The 22,242-nt window shown below is 46.1% G+C and overlaps 1 protein-coding gene across 10 annotated transcripts in view; it reads left to right on the top strand.

Annotated features, from left to right (window-relative positions):
* Window positions 1–22,242, top strand: part of msi2b (musashi RNA-binding protein 2b) — a 224,199-nt gene that overhangs the window by 189,875 nt on the left and 12,082 nt on the right. For 7 of the 10 annotated variants that reach the window (XM_031573765.2, XM_031573762.2, XM_031573764.2 and 4 more), the window contains exons 11-12: window positions 4,560–4,682; window positions 17,244–17,456. In XM_031573765.2, the coding sequence (XP_031429625.1) occupies window positions 4,560–4,682; window positions 17,244–17,456 (336 nt within the window). The remainder of the gene's footprint in view (window positions 1–4,559; window positions 4,683–17,243; window positions 17,457–22,242) is intronic. The other 3 variants (XM_031573766.2, XM_031573767.2, XM_031573768.2) reach the window with 2 other exon arrangements.

Genomic DNA, 22,242 nt, shown 5'->3' with positions numbered 1-22,242 from the left:
GTGTGTGTGTGTGTGTGTGTGTGTGTGTGTGTGTGTGTGTGTGTGTGTGTGTGTGTGTGTGTGTGTGTGTCCGTTGGTGAGTATTGCATGTGTCTGTGTGTGGCTCTTCACACTATTTTGCCTGTTGAGAGCAGTCTTAAATGGCTTAATGTGTACAGTGATGGTGCTCTTTAGGTGGGTTTTGTAGAGAGAGAGAGAGAGAGAGAGAGAGAGAGAGAGAGAGAAAGAGAGAAAGTTAGAGACGGAATGCGAGAGCTATGACCCATCTAACATCACTGGTTTCCTTCTTCTCAGCAGCTCTCTGCGGATTATATTACACCTTCATCCCCAGCTGCAACTCTTCCTCTCTCTCTCTCTCTCTCTCTCTCTCTCTCTCTCTCTCTCTCTCTCCACATGTTTAATTTCTTCCTCCCCTCCTGTCCTCTCCTTTATGCCCCCTTCTCTGTCTCCCACCCTGGGAGAGATGTCTTGTCTGTTGATCACACGGCGATGTGTGTGTGTGTGTGTGCATGTCTTCTTTATTCTTGGCAGGTCCGAAACTCTTCAGAATACGGTACGAACCACCCCCCCCCCCCCCCGCGCTTCCATTTCCGCTCTTCATTCTCAAGCGTCAACTCGCTCCCATTGTTGCCGTTCTTCCGCCGTGTTGATTGGCTTGTCCCAAAGACACATTTTTGATTATGCATTAGTGGAAAATAAAAGGTTATTAGGGCCGCTAATATAATGGTTTGGGGGTTGTCTTCTAGTTGAATAATAGGGAGAAACCCGCCAGAGACGAGGCTAATTACATCCCAGAACTCTATCAGAGCTCCGCCATCTGCCAGCGCTCGTCCCTGCATTGTGTGTGGGGCGGCTGCTGTGAATAGACCAGTGCGGCCAAAGATGTGTGTTTTAATTAGAGCCGCACTGTAATTATATTTATATTATAATGATGACTTAGACCGAGCGTTTGGAGTGGATGTCTTTCATTGTTCAAAAAGGGGGAGATAATATTTAATTACAATGTTTGAACAGTTCCCATTTTTTTTTAGAACACTGCAGATTTTGGCAAGTGGTGAAAAGAGAGAAGTGCATTTGTTCACTCATGCTATATCTCTGTCTCTCTCTCTCTATCTCTCTCTCTCTCTCTCTCTCTCTCTCTCTGTCTCTCTCTCTCTTTGTCTATGTGACTCGCCATGTAATTCTTTTATTTTACATATGCACACACGTATGCACTGCAGATGTGTGTTCACTGGTCATTGACTTCTGTATCTGAAAGCGGTTTAGTGCGTATACTCCATATATACGTGCAGACACACACATCACATCCACACACAAACATACACACAACACCCACCCATGCTTACACAGACATACACACAACACATCCACACACAGACATCCACACAACACCCACCCATGCACACACAGACGTGCACATATACAAACACACATACCTATGAAGCTTCCGGCCTCCCATCAAAGCATTTAGGTTCAAGTGAATTAAAAGGCCATTTTAGAGGCATTTGGAAGGGAACAATTAATCCCTGGTGTCTAATTTCATGATGGCAGTATAAAGAGGCCCTCCCATGGCAGCAGGAGGCAATAACGCTGCCCACCCAGCCCTGTGTATCATTATGCCCAGCTTCCTCCCACACCTTACAAATCACCCCTACTCCAGCGGACACTGCAGGCACACACTCATGCGCGGACCCAGAGGCCTGGTGGCGATGGGGTGGGGCGGGGTGGGGGTGTTGGAGGGACCAAATTACCCCCCTCCGCCTGGCTGATTGAGTTCCAGAGCATAAAGCTCAGCGGCAGGCAAGAGTGAGATGATTAGTGTCGTCTGGCTGTGCTGCCATCCATCGCCACCACCCCTGCTAGCCCAGCCCCCTTCCTCCCCATCATGACACCCACATTCCCCTGCCTCTCCTCTCCTCTCCTCTCCTCTCCCCTCCTCTTCTCTCCTTCTCTCCTCTCCTCTCCTCTCCTCTCCCCTCCACTCCAGCGGCGCACATGTGGAACCACAGAGATAAGTGGCTTGGAGTGGGACTACAGGCTGCTCTGTCAGTCCTGTGTTTCTCTGTTGTTGCTGTTGTTTTTTTCTGAAGCTTTAATGGCCCTGATGTCCACAGGCCATCTGAATCAGGTCCCACCGCCACCCCCACCACTGATGTTGCCCCCTGCCACTACAGGGAAACAAGACTTCTTTTTTTTAAAGTTCTACAGTGAACCTCTATATGAAAAGGGTGCTTCTCTGCTGAAAAACTGCTAATAATCCATCAGCCAAAGAAAACCTTTTAGCTAAGTTAGTATTGCATTAGTTAACGTAGTAATGATTGTAAAGAGTCCGTAATGCAGGAGTGAAACGTTAATGTAAGGAGTGTGTCACATCAGGAGTCACGGAGGAGCACCACTGCACATGACATGTAGTATCAAACTCACTTTAACACACAAACTCCACTTTCAGTGGATGGGAGGAAAGCTTGACACTCGTAATGTTTTCGCAGATATCTCCTCCGCAAAGCTGGCACGAAGTAATGGCGTACACCAGTAGAACATCAAGTGCACAATCGAAAGGCACTAATTAATTTACGAGCACCGAAAGAAGCTCTGCGCTCCTGTCCTGTCCTGAGATTCACCCTGTGGACTGCGGCCCCAGCCCAGTGTGCTTGTGTGTAGGCTCGATAAGCTGAGGGATTGCCACGTACTCATCCAGGCGTAAAACACTGAGGCTCTGCTGTCCTGTGATACTGACGAGTGAGTCCTAATGACACCGTGGATGGGGCCCACTGGTCTGGGATCAGAGGACAGAGAGGGCAGGGCTGTACCACGTTAGACTGGGCAGAGGACAGAGAGGGCAGGGCTGTACCACGTTAGACTGGGCAGAGGACAGAGAGGGCAGGGCTGTACCACGTTAGACTGGGCAGAGGACAGAGAGGGTAGGGCTGTACCACGTTAGACTGGGCATAGGACAGAGAGGGCAGGGCTGTACCACTTTAGACTGGGCAGAGGACAGAGAGGGCAGGGCTGTACCACGTTAGACTGGGCAGAGGACAGAGAGGGTAGGGCTGTACCACGTTAGACTGGGCAGAGGACAGAGAGGGCAGGGCTGTACCACGTTAGACTGGGCAGAGGACAGAGAGGGCAGGGCTGTACCACGTTAGACTGGGCAGAGGACAGAGAGGGCAGGGCTGTACCACGTTAGACTGGGCAGAGGACAGAGAGGGCAGGGCTGTACCACGTTAGACTGGGCAGAGGACAGAGAGGGCAGGGCTGTACCACGTTAGACTGGGCAGAGGACAGAGAGGGCAGGGCTGTACCACGTTAGACTGGGCAGAGGACAGAGAGGGTAGGGCTGTACCACGTTAGACTGGGCAGAGGACAGAGAGGGTAGGGCTGTACCACGTTAGACTGGGCAGAGGACAGAGAGGGTAGGGCTGTACCACGTTAGACTGGGCATAGGACAGAGAGGGCAGGGCTGTACCACGTTAGACTGGGCAGAGGACAGAGAGGGCAGGGCTGTACCACGTTAGACTGGGCAGAGGACAGAGAGGGTAGGGCTGTACCACGTTAGACTGGGCATAGGACAGAGAGGGCAGGGCTGTACCACGTTAGACTGGGCAGAGGACAGAGAGGGCAGGGCTGTACCACGTTAGACTGGGCAGAGGACAGAGAGGGCAGGGCTGTACCACGTTAGACTGGGCAGAGGACAGAGAGGGTAGGGCTGTACCACGTTAGACTGGGCAGAGGACAGAGAGGGCAGGGCTGTACCACGTTAGACTGGGCATAGGACAGAGAGGGTAGGGCTGTACCACTTTAGACTGGGGTGCTGGGATAGACTCATCCGGCCCCTCCACCCCAGTGCAATCTAATTGAGATGCAAGTGGACAGTTTTGAGTTTGTACACAAGGTTGAAACTAAATATGTGTCACACAGTGTGTGATCATGGTGCAAGTTAAGGTTTCCCCTTATGGATTATAGACGTATGGCTGTTAGTCATGTTGCCCAGGATCTCACAGAGGTGAAATAACCTTGTTTTTATACCCGAAACATTTAAATCATTTAGTGGCCAATGACTCAACGAACCAAAGCATATCTCTCTTTTTTTTTTGACATCTCTCTTTGATCTTCTCCAGTAGTTTTCTAATATCGTACGGTGCAGTACAGCATGATTACTTCCTTCCCCAGTGGCCCTGACATGATGCCTCTCTCCATCCATCTGCACTCCACAATGCTGGGAACACGCACACAGACACTCATACATGCTGACTGACTCACCAACACAGCTACTGCATTTCTTCCCACTTACATATACAAACACTCGTGTAGACATGCACTTACTCTGCAAGTGACATACACTGATGATTGAACATGAACACTTCAGCAGTGTTCTCTCTCTTAGTCCAAGTGCACACACCCACCCACATACATACACAAACACACATACATACACACACACCCACACACACACACACACCCACACACACATTCTCTCATACAGGTAAGCCCAAACAACTCCACCACGAACTCTCACCTAGACTGACCCCGGTGTCCCCCTCTCCCCCCTCCCACCCCAGGGTTCCCGGCTACAGCGTACGGTCCAGTGGCGGCGGCGGCAGTGGCGGCAGCAGCGCGCGGCTCAGGTAGGGGCTCGCGCGGACGGGGCGGCTACACGGCATACCCGCAGAACGCAGGGGCAGGTAAACGCTCTGTCGGTATTCTGTGTGGCTGCCGCTCTCTCCGTGCTCCTCCTGCTCCTCCTCTTCCTCCTCCTCCTCCTCCTCCTCCTTCCTCTTCTGGGTTGTTAATACCTCCTGCTCTTTTGTAATCTCTTTCTCATTGTTTTTTTTCTTTTAACTAGTTGTACTAAAACAACTCACGCCACTCGCTACTGGCCACCTTTGTGTTCTCTTGGCTGACTCATACATATACTCGTACGAAAGGTATGGAGACACACTCACATGTGGAGGAGAGGGGGAGAGAAGAAGGGATGGATGGACAAGGGAAGGAGGAGAGAGAGATAGAGATGTGTGAAAGGGGGGGGAAACGGTGCTTTACTCATAACAGCTAATGGAGGAGTAAGAGGTTGTGCTCTGTTTCTGTTCCTGTCAGCCCACTTTAGTTGAGCTAATTATTTATCCCCTCATGACACAGTGAACACACTCACACACACACACACACACACACACACACACACATGCACAGGCTGAGAGACGAGGAATGTGGGGCCTAGTATATTTTTTTTCTTCTTTTTTTATTTTGCAGATCATCTCTAGTTGTGCTTGTCATTCACACACTCTCGACCGTCTGTGCTTTTCGTTAATTAACCCTCTCTCTCTCGCTCACTCTCACTGGCAAATATTGAATGACTAAAACTCCGAATAACAAGCTGTGCACATTACAATGCCATGAAACGCCTCCCCTCTCCCCTGCTTGCTTTTGCAGTCTGGGCATTGATTTAAGAGGCAGATAGCTTAATCAGTCAAGCTGACTTTGTCCCACTGTATTGAATAAATAAATTAACAAGACGTGCCATGGTTTAAACTGACATATGGCCTTTTGCTAGTGTGTGTGTGTGTGAGTGTCCGTGAGCATGAGTGTACACGTGCGTGTGTGTTTGTGCACATGTGTGTGCATTTGTGGGAGACCTTATCTGATTAACCAATAGAAATCATGTGCCATGATGGGTTGATAGACGGCATTGTATACATACATACATACGTACGTACGTACGTACGTACAGACACACGTATGTACGGACATTCGACACTGGACTCTCTCCCTCTCTCTCTCTCTCTCTCTCTCTCTCTCTTTCTGCTAACACCTGCCACACACCCTGCCATCCACCTGTAATTCTCTGACAGCCGTAAAATGGGTTTTAAAATGTCCATCAGTGACACTCCCAAAAAGTGCTGGAACAAATGTATCTGGTGGAATGCTAGCTAATCAGGTCATGCTTTTCTTCTCAATCAGGCAACTTTGATTTGATGGAGGGCACCCAACCGAAACAAATAAACAAATATAAATAAATAAATAAACAAACAAACAAACACACAAAAACGGTCTCTCTCAGAGGTTATCTGGAGGCGCCCTGGCTGTTTGGGTCGTTAGGGTTTTAATTACACAGGGGTTTGATGTGGCAGGTCAAATCAGTTACCTCCAAAATAGTTCAAATATCGCCTCAGTGAAATGGGTCAGGTGGTGTGTGCCACATACACACAGGCACGGACGCACATGCACACTTCAGCAGCATAATACACACACACACACACACACACACACACACAAGGGTGCACAGGCCATCAGAGGCTTAGAGGCTTGATCCAGCGGCTGCGTCTGTAGCTGGACTCTCCCTCTGATGATCCAACTGCTGTGAAGCTCCCGGCTGCAGAAGGGCCTAGCCATGGAGACGGAGCGCTGACATTTACCAATGACCTTTTCCATGCAACTTCATAATCTATTACCCCCACGCAGCCGCCATTTGCCATGGGAAATTGATGCACTCCTGCTGTGCATATATTTACTGATATGTGAGTGAGCTGGTATGATGCTCCTCGGGGCGTTTGAAGTGCGAGATCACTTAACACCAACACCAATTTATGACCACAGAAGGGTGAGGGAGTGTTTGTGTGTGTGTGTGTGTGTGTGTGTGTGTGTGTGTGTGTGTGTGTGTGTGTGTGTGTTTGTGTTGTGCATATACACTGATGATTCAACATCACCTCGTGCAGGTTGTTGTCCACATTGTGCTGTTGTCAAGATGCTAAGATGGAGCTGGCTTCACGCAGCATCAGGCCTGGAATTGTTAGCCGCTGTGGGTGGGCAAGGCGAGGGGGCAAGGCACGGCCAATTTGTGCATGTCAGTGTGGAGCCCACCCCTTAGGACAGGCGATTAGAGAGAGCCTGCTCCTAGGCTCCGAGTTTTAGCCCACTTCTCCTAGATTTGAACCATTTTGAACCTACACCGTTTGTCACGCGATGGATGAGTCTCTTGTATCCAGTGAAGCAGCATTTGTCCTGTGTAACAAATCAAAGCCCATACGCACGTGTGAAGTAAGCAGGAGGAAGAGGGTTCTGGTCAGACGAGGTAACGGAGCGTGAGGCTCTCTGGCTGCGCCTGGAGGTATCCCCCTGCATCAGACTGGTGCAGGTGCTCATCCTTGTTCTCTTAAAGTGGCAGATCATTAGAGAGGGAGTCACGCAGGATCACCTCATACAGCAGAGGGCAGACGGGGGAATATCAGCGCACACGAGGATGTCACCTGTAATTGGTTATAGAATATGCATTTAGGCATGGTCATTATCACTGTGAAGATTATGTTGAGTTTTACGTGATAGTTTGAGGTGGAAATTGCATAAAACTGCCCCATATATCACCGGATAAATAGACTTAAGTTAATGAAGCCAATTGCCGTTTTAAAAGGACAATGTCTGTATATTCACCTTTCCAGATGGGGTCTGTGGTATCGCTGGAGAAAGTGTCAATTCAGTCAAGTCTAATTCAAAAGCACATGGATGTTATGTCTTCCTTCCAAACTTTCCCAGTTTCTGGTGCTTGCGACAGACATGCTCTGTATTACAGTCAGACTGTCTCATTATAATTATTCCATGCCTCATAATGATTCTAAGGCATGTGAGAGTATGATTGGTCGCTGGCCGTTTGACAGAGGGATGAGAAGGAGAAAAAAGGTGAAGAAGAAAAGATGAAGAAGACGAAGAACATACTATTCCCCCCTTGATCCACAGGCACGCTGTGGTAGATTAAAGACTCCCCTATTCCTCCTCTGGAATAATGTAGTGCCCCTGGCGCCATTTTAAAAACATTAGACCCGTGCTTTAATTCCCATGTAGCCTCCATTTCGCATTTGAATAATGTGATCGGCTTAGCTACTGTCTGAGCAATAGCTCAGCCCTTTCCCTCCTGGTTGGTTTCGAAACTGTGCCTTTTCTTACTGTAGTCATTTTCCCTACCCGCCTTCCTATGGAAATCAGTAGGCTACTTATGGCATGATACAGCAAAGCTGTGTACGCCTTCATTTTCAGTTCAGTTGTTTCAACTTTACCTCCATAGGGTTTACAAAAAAACACATTTATATTACAAATACAATTATTACTAATCATATTACTCTTGCATACATACTCATGTATGTAGATGTATGTATTTCCATTATTTCAGGAAAGATGTGATGGCCGAAGCATATCCATGTTGCTTTATATTTGTATGTGAGGATATGGTGTAATTGGTGAAGCTTATTTTGAAATGGAAAAAGCGGAGTCTTCGCAGGTCTCGTGGCTCAATCACGAAGGGAAAAGGGAGCTCTCTGAGAAAGTTCTGCCTGAGTGTGAGAGTGTTGGCTGGAGTAGTACTGTAACGTTAGCAGGGAGGGCTTTGACTTACTAGCTGTCTCCTGGGATGCCACTGGTGGGATAGTTGAATCATTGTGGTAGAATTCATAATTACAAAAATATAATGTTTAGCTCATCGCTGTAGTTATATTGTAAATATAATATTTAGCTAATCACTGTAGTTATATTGTAAATATCATGTTTAGCTAATCGCTGTAGTTTATTAGCTGATGTATTTTATTGTTATTTGTGGTTAGCACTGAGATTAGCTATGTTATATGCAGTTTTGCGTGTGGTAAAGAAATCAACACGTATGTTTGTATAACAAGCTAATTTGATGAAGAATTTTATAGGACTCAAACCATAAAATAGACATAAAAATATAAACATTTAACCGTCTTTTATCCCTGCATTTATAGCACATTAGCCTAAGTCTGACATCTGACAGATTTTAAATCGTTTCTTTACCACACTGTAGAGTTACCTGGGGACTATTTGCTTCAGCATTTCCTCAACTTGATGATTTAGCTGAGAGCTAGCCAGGGTTACATATACTACCTTTAAAGCCAGTATGTGCTTTCAAACTCCCTCCAGTGACAAAAAGACTGCGAGTTAGCTCTGTGCTGAGAGACATGAGACTGTCCACAGAGCAGGAGCCCATAACAGAGAGCAGAAGCTCTGAAGTGGAATGGAGCAGCCTGTGTGTCCTGTCCAATGGGAGACTGCTGCGGCGCGGTGGCCAAGAGCTCCGTCTCCGGGTGACTAGTGAGTGCTCTAGTTTGGCCCCAGCTTCCTGGTTCTGGCGTCTTTGGTGCATCCCTGCAGACGTACTTCCCCATCTATGCACAGTTCTAGACATGGAAGCTTCCGTATGCTGAAACGCACTCATACGCATGCAGATTCACAGTCCCCACACACACACTCCTCCCTTCCCACGTGCCTCACATAACCTATTCACCTTTTCTTACAGATAAACACACACACACACACACTCACCTTTAAACCTGTTCACACATTCACAGGCTGTGTGTGTGTGCGTGTGTGTGTGTGTGTGTGTGTGTGTGTGTGTGTGTGTGCGTGTGTGTGTGTGTGTGCGTAGGTGTGTGTGTGTGTGTGTCTGTGTGTGTCTGTGTGTGAAATGGCGGTGGCAGCGGCGGTGGCAGAGCACTGTCACTCTGCATTAAGGCCGCGCGGCAGACGGGTCCACTCCTGCAGCTGAGCCTCCCTCTCCTCTCATGACTCCCCTCACCTCGCCTCGCCTCCCCCAGCAAGGCCCCCGCGCTGCAGGTGTAAACTAGGCCATCGTCACCCCCATCCCCCCCCACACACCTCCCTCCTCTCCCTCTGTCCCTCCACCTGATGACACCCAGCAGCGGCTGCTGGAAATGTGAAATGCGCGGCTCATATACGTCTGTCGCCTCCCTGTGATGAAGACAGATGTGTTTTCTCCATCTCACTGCTGCCATTGTGCAGCCTTTTTTTTTTTTTTATAGGGAACCTGTCCAGTTTTTTATGTGATGTGTTTGTGTGACGTGTGTGGGTGTGTGTGTGTGTGTGGGGGTGTACCTGTGTATGTGAGTCCCTGTGTGTGCGTGTGTGGCATGCATATGCACATCTGTGTGCATGGTTGTGTATAAGTCTGTGTGTGGCATAGATGTGAGCGTCTCTCTGTGTGTGGGTGAGTGTGTGTGTGTGTGTGCGAGTGTGTCCTTACTTGTGTGACTGTCCTTGTGCGAGTGAGTGTGAGTGTGTCCTTACTTGTGTGTGTGTGTGCGAGTGAGTGAGTGTGCCTGCAAGCTGGAGATAGCCAGTGATCAGTCAGTAGACAGGATGTTAATGCTGCTCCACCAAATATTACGGATATTTCCTGTATTAAATATCCATTATGCAGGCCTATCTGAACACCAAATGACACACTATTATCTATGGATTATTTATGAAACATATTCGCCATCTGAGAGGAGGAGAGAGATCTGCCTGATAATTAGTCACCTATTCAGATAGAAAAAGGGCTGTTTCAAATGGAATGGGAAAGCCACTTCAGGCAGCAAGGCTGGCAATTGTAATATTTTTGAACAGACAAAGGTGGTGATGGAGTTTGCTAATTAGAGATGCTCCCTAATTGTATCCTAATTTGGAAACACATTTGATAAGGTTATTGACACCCTCTTCACAAAGAGTGCCAGAGAGAACTCTCATTGACTCGCATGTACAGCAACATACTCAGGCTCACAAATATGGCCCAACCACCCAAAACGCATAGACACACAGACACAAAGACACGCACACACAGACACAGGCACACACAGAGACAGATACACACACACACACACACACACACACACACACATAAATTGAGTTCATAAATGGAGTGGCGCGTGTCTCGAGGAGAGGGACTGCAGGGTCAGTGCTTTTAAAAAATGACAGTGTTTTGTTAGAGAGCACAGATTCCCCACTCTGGTGCCCTCAGATGTATTCACCGTCTGTGACATCCCCCGCTTGAAGTAGATGATTGTGTGAAATGTTATTTCCAAGGTTGGCAGTGGTCCTTGAAGGTGTTTTATTTTTTTTTCTCTCTCTCTTTTGGATAGTGCTCCAAACTCACCGTACAAAAAATGTCAGCGTCCCCCCCCCCCTCCCCACTCTTTCCATATTCTTTGTGAAAAGCTATAGTCAGAGTTTTAAAAAGGCAATATTTTGCTTACATCAACAGGCAGATTGTGTTAATGCACTGCTGACAAGTCAGGTTTGAAGCGTGGGTTTCGTACGCAGTGACCCATTTTGTCTCTCGAGCCTGGTGCACATCTCACAATGGGCTTTTGGTCTGCTTCCTCTCGTGTTACCGGCTGCTTGTTTTCCCTTCCCTCTTTCATAATACACCACTGATTTTATTGTGATGATCCCGTGATCAACATTTTCGATGCAATGATAGGCATTTGAACCGCACTGATTGCTGAGCTTCTTCATGAAAAAGAGAGATTTGCCACAGCTTGTTCATTGTGCCTGTTTCAGTAATGTATTTTCTGTGTGCTGATTGCAGCAGAAATGAAAACCCCCTGATGTATTTTTTTTTTTTTTTTTTTTTTTTAGAAGTAATTTATTTCTACATTCATTTTGTTTGAGCAAGCAAACTAGCTTAAGGCACACCATGGCAGGAGCAGACAGGAGACAGCAGTCTCTGTGTTGTTTTGTTTTGCACCTGTTCAAAAGGTGCCCTCATTTCCCCCCTGCAATTAACTACACTACTGCCCCCATGATGGTCTAGATCAGCACTTCATAGGTGGAGGCAGACCAGGCCCCTGCTCTGGCACTGAAGAGATAAACAACTGTGGACCTCCCAAGCTATTCTCTTCCTTCTTCAAGGCAAAACTAGAGAAGTCCTAGCAGCGGCTGTTCCATAGGCACACACAGACCGGCAGCTAACAACCCCGCTCTCTCTGTCCGTGTGTTTTGAGGGCTTGAGAGAAGCAAACAGGTGGTGGTAGAACAGCAGATCATCATCTTTACATCTAAGTGAACCTGACACGGTCAATTACGCCAACACACTCCGCATGTGTAAGCGGCGGCGGTACTGCGGGGGATCACACACAGTCTCTGCCCAGGCCCAGGGGCGCGCTCGGAGCAGAAGGGCTGGGCGTGATGTGTTACCCAATGCAGTTATAGGGCCCTGGAGAGGGGGCCATGAGACCGATGCGGAAAAATAAAAGCGATATCTCTTTTACGCTCTCCCTCCTTCTTTCTCTCTCTCTAGCTCTGTCTTTCTAACCCCCCCTCTCCCTCCCTCCCTCCTCTCCCCCTAGATCTCTCTTTCTACCCTCTCTCTCTCCCTCTCTCTCTTCTTCTCCTCCAGTGAGGCCTGTATAGTCACCCTAGGGGCTTGGATATGTCACTAAACAGTAGGGCTGGTGGTCTTTGGTGTAGCAACAGTAATTAGCCAGCAGAGTAGATGACAGCTCTGAGGAGAGCGTACAAAAGCCCGGAATCTTCTGCTGGAGCACACGCTACTGTGCTGCACCACTATGCTGACAAATTGCCTAATTCGCTTCTCCTAACAGCTGATAAAAACGGCGGCTTCTTTTAGGTGGCCGTCCATTCATGGACTTATTTATATTCATGCTTTGTGTGTTTGTTTTTGTCAGCAGACAGTGTGTTTACTATCACAGTAAGAAAGACATTGACAGAGAGAGAATGAGCACCAAGAAAAAGACATAGAGTAATGAAATGTCTCGCAGAGAGAGAGAGAGAGAGAGGAAGCGAGAGATATAGGGAGGAGACGAGAGATATCAAGTGAGATGGGGGAAAAAGGGAGAGTATGTGTGAAAGAGTTGTGTAGAGAGAGCTGGAAGCCGCCAGGTTTGGCTTGGAGGTGAAGGTGGGCAGGCGGGTGGGTGGTCCTGAGGGTGGAGTTGTTGGCATCCCGCAGTGGCGCGACCCTGGTCAGCTGACAGCTGCCACATCCCCCTGGAGAGAAACGTGTGGTCAGAGGAGAGTGAGACATCCCCCTGGAGAGAGACGTGTGGTCAGTCGTTCTTTCTGTGGGTTAAAGGGCCACTCTCCTGCAGATGTTTCCCAATCGGCACACATCTGCACACTTCCAAACGAACGGCACTCATGCCGTCTGGGCGCGATGGCGTCCCTCCGTTGCTTTTACCCCCCACCCCTCTCCAACCCTCTTCCTACGTTCATTTCACACACGCGCCACGCCAGTCACATAGCGCGCCTGCAGAAAACAGGAGTGACTAATAGCTGGAGTGGAGCGCCGCCGCTACCACACCCACCTGGGGCTGCGGGCGGTGCTGAGGCGGTGCTGAGGCGAGGGTCTATTCATCAAGTCAGACACCATGCGCTCACACATCCATCTCCTGCTCCAAAACTCAGCAGCTCAAGCGCTATCAAGCAACAGAGTTTTCTTGTGTTTTTGGCTTTGATGGAGAGTAAACAGATAGGCACAGAAAGAAGAAGTCCTTCACACACATATATATATATATATATATATATATATATATTATATATATATAAACAGGAAACTATGTATATATATATAATATAATAATAATATATATATATTCTGTAGGACAACTTCTTTCCACACAGCTTAGTTTAGTAGAGTATAGTTTCCTGTTTTAGGGCTCAGTAGTTTTTCAGGGCAGATGAGCATGGAAGCAATTACTTTTCGCAAAATGGTGAAATTGCAGATAAGAGATGTGTATATGTATGTCAATCTTGTAGGTATTGTACAAATGGTTTATTCATATATGTATTTCTTTCCTCCCATCTCTCCTGAAAGTTCCTGTGATATCTGCTAAGGCATAAATCATGCAGAGCCCCAGTCTGCAGCCAAGCAGAAAAAAGTACGGCAGCCTGTAAGAGGAACATCAGAAGCGAGACACTATTGTGGCAACTTTGATGTCTCCGAAACTGTGCATACTTAATTCAGAGCCGTCTCCTAGCCTCACCGGTACGCGGTCAAAGCGAGGCATTTGCATGCGCACAGAAAGGGAAAATTACCTGGCAGCAACACTCAGGTTGGCTCCATTTTTCCAGATGGTGGGTTTGCGCGGAGTCTGTAGTCAGGAGATGAGGATGAGGGTTTTTTAACTGCATTTATTCCACCTTTTACGCAGATCGTGCCATCGTTAGCTCGGAAGTGAGTGAGTAATAAGAGGCCTTTGCTTTTTATGTAATTATTAGATGAGACCTTCACAGCTCATTTATGTGTGTCGGGAAACAAAGCTGCCAGGTGTGTTTGCTTAGTGTCATTTTTTTATTCCATGTCAGTTGGATTGATGCTGTGTGGGGGATTGCACGTGTTACACCAAAGGGTCTGTTCCATTGTGTTTGATCAGAGGCAAGGGAATGGGAGACAAATGGAAATCTCTCTCTCTTTCATTCTCTCTCTCTCTCGCTCTCTCGTTCTCTTTCTTTCGTTCGCTCTCGCGCGTTCTCTCTCTCTCTCTTTCTCCCCTCTCACACCCCCAGCCTCCCTCCTCCTCCTGGGTGTATAAATGAAAGGGAGGAGGGGGTTGGGGGGGTCATAACGCCTCGCTTTGTAAAAGGTCTTCATTTGTTTGTTGTTAAAGATCTAATTAAGAAGATGAGAGGAAATAGAATGGGACAGCGGCTTTCGTCTAATTAAGAGCCAGGGAACCTAAGATCACTTTGAACCTCAAGGACATGCCGCTATTAACAGCCCACATCAGAAATGCATTGCAAAACCTAAAGAGCATTTCTTCCCCCTCTCTGCTCTCCTTCTTGTCTAGTTCCTCTTAAGACGGGGCAACTGCTCAAGTGGGCATTTCCCAGCCTTTACCGTGTAGACAGAAGCCCTTGAGGTCAATGCAAACTGAAGAGATGTCTCGTTCAGGCAAATTCACTGGCTATTTTGTTAAATAATTAATCTCAAGGGAAAAGTGAGCTGAATGCTCTCCTATCAAAGCATTGCACTGGGAATGAATTCATATGTTTGATCTCGCCAGTGTCATGACATTCAATTAAAAAGACCTTGTTCATTTTCCAGGTGTTGGAAAACAACAGGTCAAGCAACCGTCATGCAACCTGCGGCCTTGTTTTTCTTTCCCACTGTCCAACCAGAGAGTGTAGTTAGCCTGAGGTAGCAGAGAAGCACCTCCCTATTATTGGAATGAGAATGTGCTCCTCTTTGTTGAGGCCTTGAATCAAATTCTGCAGTCACCGAGACATTGTAAAGAGTGATAAAGAATCTTGGTGATTTCCCTGCCATGGAAATTGCTTTTTGCCAAGAAGTGAGAGAGAGAGAGAGAGAGACAGAGAAACAAAGGCGGTTAATCAGAGACAAGCATCAGAAACATCGCAGAGAACAATGTGGGTGCATGACTTGGCTCAGACAGTTTTGTATTTTGTGCAGGCCTGAAGTTTCTGCAGTACAGTTTCTGAAAGGCCTGAAAAGCCTAAATGGCTTAACCCTGTGCTTCCAGACTCTTGATGTGGTAAGCCAGGAACAGAAGCACTGTGCGTGTGATGTAAATCATTGTTTGAATGTTTGTTTCAGTGCTCTTTAAATCCTCTTCTCGCCTTGTTGGACCCTCTTAAACTCATTAGCGTGCCGTAACAAGAGAATCACTGAAACCATTGAATGTGCAGCCATCCACCAAGATCTCTCCCTGGGCAGAGCAGCTGTGTGCTTTACCCAGCACCCCTCTCGTGCTTATCTCAGGCAGCGATGAGAAGGAGGTGGGGAAAACAGCAAGGAGGGTACAATCAGTCATAGCCATGACATTGAGCGTTTGACTCTATCTTCCATAAATAGACACCGCAGCTGACTCATTGTTCTCAGCTCTGGCCTATAATGCATCGTGTTCATTATCCAGAGTTACTGTGTAGGACCTGCTGGAGAAAAAAAAAAAAGGTTTTTAAAAAAAGAAATGAAGCTATTTCTTCAAACTGATTTCCTGTCATGACATGAGTAATAAGAAAACTCTCTATCACTTAATAAACCCCACGAAGCTCCATTTTTTTTTTCTCCCTGAAATTTATTTGGGCTGTTTATTTTATGTGGGCAACATGGGAAAACTGCCGTATATTTGGCCCATAATTTGGGGGAGCTGGCAATCTGCCAAGCAGCAGGGAAATAAATACCATAAAGGTTTTTCTTTTTTTTTTTCCTGGACTGTGGCAGCATGTGTGCGTTCCAAATGGGAACACATTCCTCTTGTTTATACAGCGTTTGGCAGGCCTTTGATGATCTAATTATTATTTACTAGGCGTGTGACAGTTCTGTTGGTCATCGGTGCCAGTTTAAAACACATATGGCAGGAGAAAACAAAGCGTGAACTTGCAAGGTGGTGTCAAACTGTAATTGATCCGCAGCTTCTGGCTTGTTTCAACACACTCATACAAATGCACAGAAATGCAAGCACACAAACACAGGTATCTGCCTAGGCACTTTTGTTTGCATAGTTGTGATTGCCCCGCAGGTCCATGTATTCTACTTCTGTGGCAAGGGAAGGCACTGTCTTCATTTTGTCTTCATTTTGTCTTCATTGTGTCTTTGCCATCTGGCTGGTTTCTGGTCTTCTAAGCTGTTTTTAACCTTAAGCATTTACTGTCCTATTCACATCAATGCAAGATTGATAGGAGGATTATTCTGGTCTGATCACCAGCATTTAGACAAACAGGAAGAGGGTATTGATTTGATTTAAATTACATTTCCCCTCCCTAACTGCTGTTTGTGGTGACTTTTTTTTTCTCTCTCGCTCTCTCTCTGAGAGGTGTGAGCTGACAACAGTGGCTTTTTTTGGGTCTGGTTGAAAAGATTTGTATTGACGCTGGTCGCCTCTGGTGAAACAGGACAAATACAGGAAGGTGGAGGCGTGTGTTTATCCATTCCTCCATTTGGCTGAGGCCAGTATTGACTTTGCCCAGTTTCGATCTGCAGTGTTTGGTGCTAGTGCAGCTTCCCATGTTTGGCAAGAACACGAGATCTTCTCAGTACACACACATACACTCTCTCTCTCTCTCTCTCTCTTTCTCTCTCTCTTTCTCTCTCTCTCTCTCTCTCTCAATCACACACATACACACACACACACGGATACACACACACATGGACCCACACACACACAGGCATGTTTTATTGAAGTGGTGAGGGCTGGCAGAAGGGTGCCAACCCTGAGAAATCCCCCCCCCCCCACACACACACACACACACACACACACATATGTATAAACAATACACAAGCCTTCATCGTGTCATCGCTCTTTCATGTACCGCCGGTGTACCACATCAATGCCATGCCATGTAATGACAGCAACAAGTCTACTATGTAACCATACTATGCAAAAAGAAACCACTATCCACAATGATGGAGTCCCCCCTCCCTCCTCCTCCTCCTCCTCCTCCTTCTCCTCCTCTTCCTCCTCCCCCCTATGACTGTTATCTCCCAGGGTACCCCGATTACGGGTTCTATTCCTCGCCCAGCGACCAGAGGGGCCCCGCGTTCTCCTTCGCGGACTACGGCTCCCTGGGGCCCCACCCCCCTCAGCTGCTGCACAGTGAGCATGCCACGTCCGCCTGCCACTCCCCCCTGCAGCAGACGCAGCCCCAGGCGCAGCAGCAGCAGCAGCACCTGCACAGCCCGGATCAGTTTAAGAGCCCAGGTGTGTACCCCCCAACCCCCCCCCCCCTCCCCGCCCCCCACCCCCCCTCACTAATCACCTGCACAGCACTGCAACCCAGCGTTCCGCAACACATCGTCTCATCTCGCCTCCTCCTTCCAATGAGTGATCCATTGATTGATTGACACAGATTTTTCTCTTTTTCCATCACGAGAGTGGGGGGGAGGGGAGACGCCTAGGGGAGCTGACTGGGAGAAATCTGTGAAAAAAGAGACAAGGAGGATGTGTTATATAAATGATAATGGTGGCGATGATGATGATGATGATGAGGTGATGAAGACAAAGTGTGCTATGAGAGCAGGAGTGCGATGAATAATGTCTCTTGTTGGCACTTTGTTTGCATACTGGATGTTCTGCATGCTGCCCGTCTTTTTATTTACAAATGCAACATCGTGTGTTACTTTGATTGTTTTTGCTTTTTTGTCATTCTCATTATTTTTTTCCATTGATTGATTGTTGTTTACATACTGCCATGCATGTGTATTTGTCATGCCATATGCACTGAGCATGGAGTTAAAACTGTGTGTGACACCATCAGAAGACATCAACTCAAAGCACACCCCCATTAAACTCCCACGGTTTGCAGACATGTCAGTGGCAGTTACTTACTCACATGAAGAGTACATCACAGCAGAGTAGGTCCGCATATTACTTATTTCTATGAAGGGGAACTTGGTATGATCAGAGCTGGCCAAATCTATAGTACTAAGTGTCAAAGTGTAACCCTAAAATGTGTATGTAATGGTTTTTATTTTTTAATGACATAACTGAACTGTGATGAAACACATCAGTGCTGGTTTCACTATTGATAAAATTGACAATTTCTATAATAATTGGCATTTTATGAGTTGAAAATGGCTCAACACACCATCTATTGTTCCTTGCAAGGCCAATGCTGACGTAGAGTCAACTGTTTGGGAGGAATTAAAAAAATATATAGTCTTAAAGACCAGCACATGTCGTGTAGTAGGCTAATTGTGGTAAGTTGTTGAATGTTTGAATACGATTAATCGCATGCAGAAAAGAAGCATTTATCATCAGTATTCAAGTGCACAGCCATGCCATCTATAGTCAGACAAGGTTTGCAAGGTCATGCGTTAACCTAGCTATTAACTATGCTAGCTATCTCTAGCTTAGGAAACCATTTCCTTAGCTAGTTAGCTAACATAGCAACCATAGCAACCAGGAAACACACATTTGCTGCATAGCCTGAAGTGAATTTTGCGTCAGCTGGATTGCGTGTATACTGCAAGCATAATTAATTTGGTAGGACAAAAGCATTGAAAGTCATGACATCATCTGCACCAACGTTTAAAAAAAATCTGGATTGGCTGCAGTAATTTAACATGGTAAATATGGGGACAATGGCCATGATGTAGCTAAAAATGTTACACAGTGTAGCAACCTAATAGGTACACAAACAGCCTGCACAGTATCAAGAACAAGTATGAAACACTCCTTGTTTTATTTAGTAGCGGTAACCTGACATATTATTTGTCTCAAGCAATTTCATTTTTATAGCTAGCTAACAAAGAGGCATTATTTTAATTGAAAAATTCAAACAATTCATATCGATGCAAATCTCATCCATGTTTTCTGTTACATTCGATATTGTTTCTCTCTTAAATTGGCATAATTTAATAGTCTAGGAGGAACTGGCTTGCTATTACCTCTGAGCTGGTCTAAATTGACTTTATAAGAAGCATGACATCCATTCAGTGTGTCGAGCTGCTTAGGTAAACCCCTTTCTCGAGTCCCCAGTCAGGTACTTGTATTCTACTACTTATGGGCTCCAAATATATGCAGGGAATGACAGCTAATTTAATTTTACAATATTTTTTTTCCAATACATGTTGAAGGACTGACAACAATAGCTGATGAATAATGGGGCCTGAAATGTGTTGGTTCGATTGAACTGATGCTGTGTGCCGCTGAAGCTGCTCACCTATCGAGGCGCTCTCTTGATGCTGTTTAGGCTCAGTACTCCCAGCACCTGACAATGCATTTGTAGAAGAACTGTTGACAAAAGAAAGCCTTGCCTGAAGTCCTTTTCTCAACCCCAAAGGCTTTTGCTGGTCTGCAGATTTTGCCAATTACCAAGACTATAGTTTGCTGTGAAAACAAGAATGAGCCAGTCAGTAATAGCTTTCCACTGCAATCATCGGGGGAGAGGGCCCTGATTAGAATACTAAAGAACACCTAGGGAAAAGGGAAATATTTGGAACAGGACTATGACAGCCCAGTGTAGTACACTAAATCACATACAACTTGTCAAATGTATAGTTTATGGTAGTGCTTATAATCATATACAGCATCCTATTTTACTTGGTCCAGGCCTGGTAATAGACATTGTTGGGTGTAGTGCTGTTGTCTCACCTCAACTTACTTTTGGTGAGTTGGCATGTTGGGAATGGGAAATAATTCACCACTTTATCACCTGTGATAGGATGTTATCTTTCCATGCCGGCACAGATGAGTTTGTAGTACATTTATTCATAATGCTTTTTTTGGATCAAGGCTTTTAAATCCTGATTTTTGCTCCTCCAAATTGGTTTCCACTTCCTATGGGGTTTTTTTCCATTTCAATTCAATTTCAATTACATTTTATTTATATAGCACCAATAACAATGTAAATTATCTCAAGGTACTTTACAGAGCCCAGAGCCTGAAGCCTCAGGATTAAGGCGACAGTGGCAAGGAAAAACTCCCTTTTACCTGGAAGAAACCTTGAGCAGAACCCAACTCATAAGGGCAGACCCATCTGCTTGGCGATTCATATATACATAAGAATAAACATATTAGCATACATGTGACAAATATACATGATACACACAAGATTACATGATACATACAAGATGGTATATACGTGATACATACAAGATAAAAATGGAGAAAGCCAGCATTCAAAGTAGTGGTTGAAGAACAGCTTAGTGTGTAGACAAAGTGTTCATAATGCCAGTATGCAAATATAATAGTCATACAACATATTTAGGGTCATACTCATAGGGTTCCTATTAATAGAATGAATTGATGATTGTGATCATATTTGCATAGAAATGGGTAATTAAACTGGCAATCCGAATGCATGTGTGATGCATTGTAGGAAATGTGTAGTAGAATTTTGGACACGATTGTTACCTCGGAATGGGTAGCAGGAAGCAGGGGACGGCAACACCTGCAGTAGAGAGTCTAAAGGGACCGTGGAAGAGAGAAGGCACAATGAGAGAATAGAATTAGGTACTCTAATAGATTTTAATAGTTTGATTCACATAAACTTAAACATAATTATAATAGTGGAGAACAATGGTCACGGCAATCAGCATTGAAGGCAACCCTGCTATAGGGAGAGAGAAGAGAGACAAGTTAGTACACAAATTAAAAATGACATGTTCCACTTCTTTCCATACCTTGGCCTTTTCCTTTCTCGTTTGAATCTCAGTCTCCTGAGTCTCCAAGTCCTGTACATTAATAGACCTCCCACCCAATGAATATCCAAGTGGACTAAAAGCTTCCGGCCACGGAGGGGTTTGATTTAATATTCCCTGTTAATGGAGACTGTCACTGAGAGCTGGATAGAGAGAAAAATGAGCCCGGCCACCGTACTGGGGCCCTGGAGTTTTTCAAAGATAAGTTATTTTCGTTGAACTGGAGCACTGTAGACTTTGTAGAATTTGTGTTTTTGAAATGTAAATGTTGCAGGGTGCCTCTCTGTTTGCTAGGTTGAGTTGTATACATTATATTGAGCAGACAGTAGTTTTAACGATATGCGATTAAAGCCTGCATCCATTATGTTAGGGTTTTTCTCTCTCTCTCTTTCTTTTCTATTACTCTGCCCTCACATTTTTAACGACCATCATTAATGGTTTGGGATTTTCTGACGGATGTGCTATGCTTTCCAAAATTAGCTAGTATTGCCCTCTCCATCTCAGGTCTCAGATTTGGCCCGCTGTGCCTCTTTATCGCGCTTCTCTTTGAATCTCTTTTAATCTTATCTAATTAAGTCTCTTTCCCTTCACATACACCCTCTTCTGAAGTCATCCATACCTTTGCCAGACTATATAGATCCTCCACAACAGGAGCTGTGAGCCCCAAGCCCTCTTAGTCCTGGCATGCTCCCCGACATCTGTCTCATACCCAATATCTCTCGAGGTCACATCCTGTTCCACTAACCAAAAGCAAGAAGCTGCTTGGGTCACTTTTATATATTTCCGATGGACGAATAAGCTTTTTCTCTAATGCTGTGGAAAAGGGACTCTGCGGTGGCCTGGTACCTATGGCACCTGCGGTAATTTCCTTACCGTTGCCAGTTGCCAGTGTGCTGAGATGCCCACGATACCAGCGGGTCCAGTAATCACTCTTGTATATTTAAAGAAGCAGAGGGGGAGTGTGGGGAGAGAGGGAGAGACCTCTTGCCAAAGTGACAGGTGTTGATTAGATAGGGGGTGTTGTGCCAGAATTCCCCGGTGCCATCCCAGAGAAGTACTCATGGAGTGGCAAGTCATATTTTTGATGACAGCTGAAAAAATACCCCACAGTAGGTGTGAGAAGAGGAGGGGAGAAGAGAGAGAGAGAGATAGGAGAGTTAGAGGATATGATTATGATTGAGACCTGTAAAACAGTTCATTTTACCAATCCAAAGAATCCCCCAAAGAGGAGTCCCTGTAGTTATCTTTCTCTGTAACACCCCCTCGTTTCATACCCTAGCAGCACAGATCTAGCTCTGCTCACTGCTCTTTTTGCTGCTGTAGTTAGCATGAGATACAAATGC

The sequence above is a fragment of the Clupea harengus genome, chromosome 9, assembly GCF_900700415.2.
Source record: "Clupea harengus chromosome 9, Ch_v2.0.2, whole genome shotgun sequence".
Lineage (NCBI taxonomy): Eukaryota > Metazoa > Chordata > Actinopteri > Clupeiformes > Clupeidae > Clupea > Clupea harengus.
Note: the sequence above shows the minus strand (reverse complement) of the source record. Positions and strands in the feature narration are given on the sequence as shown.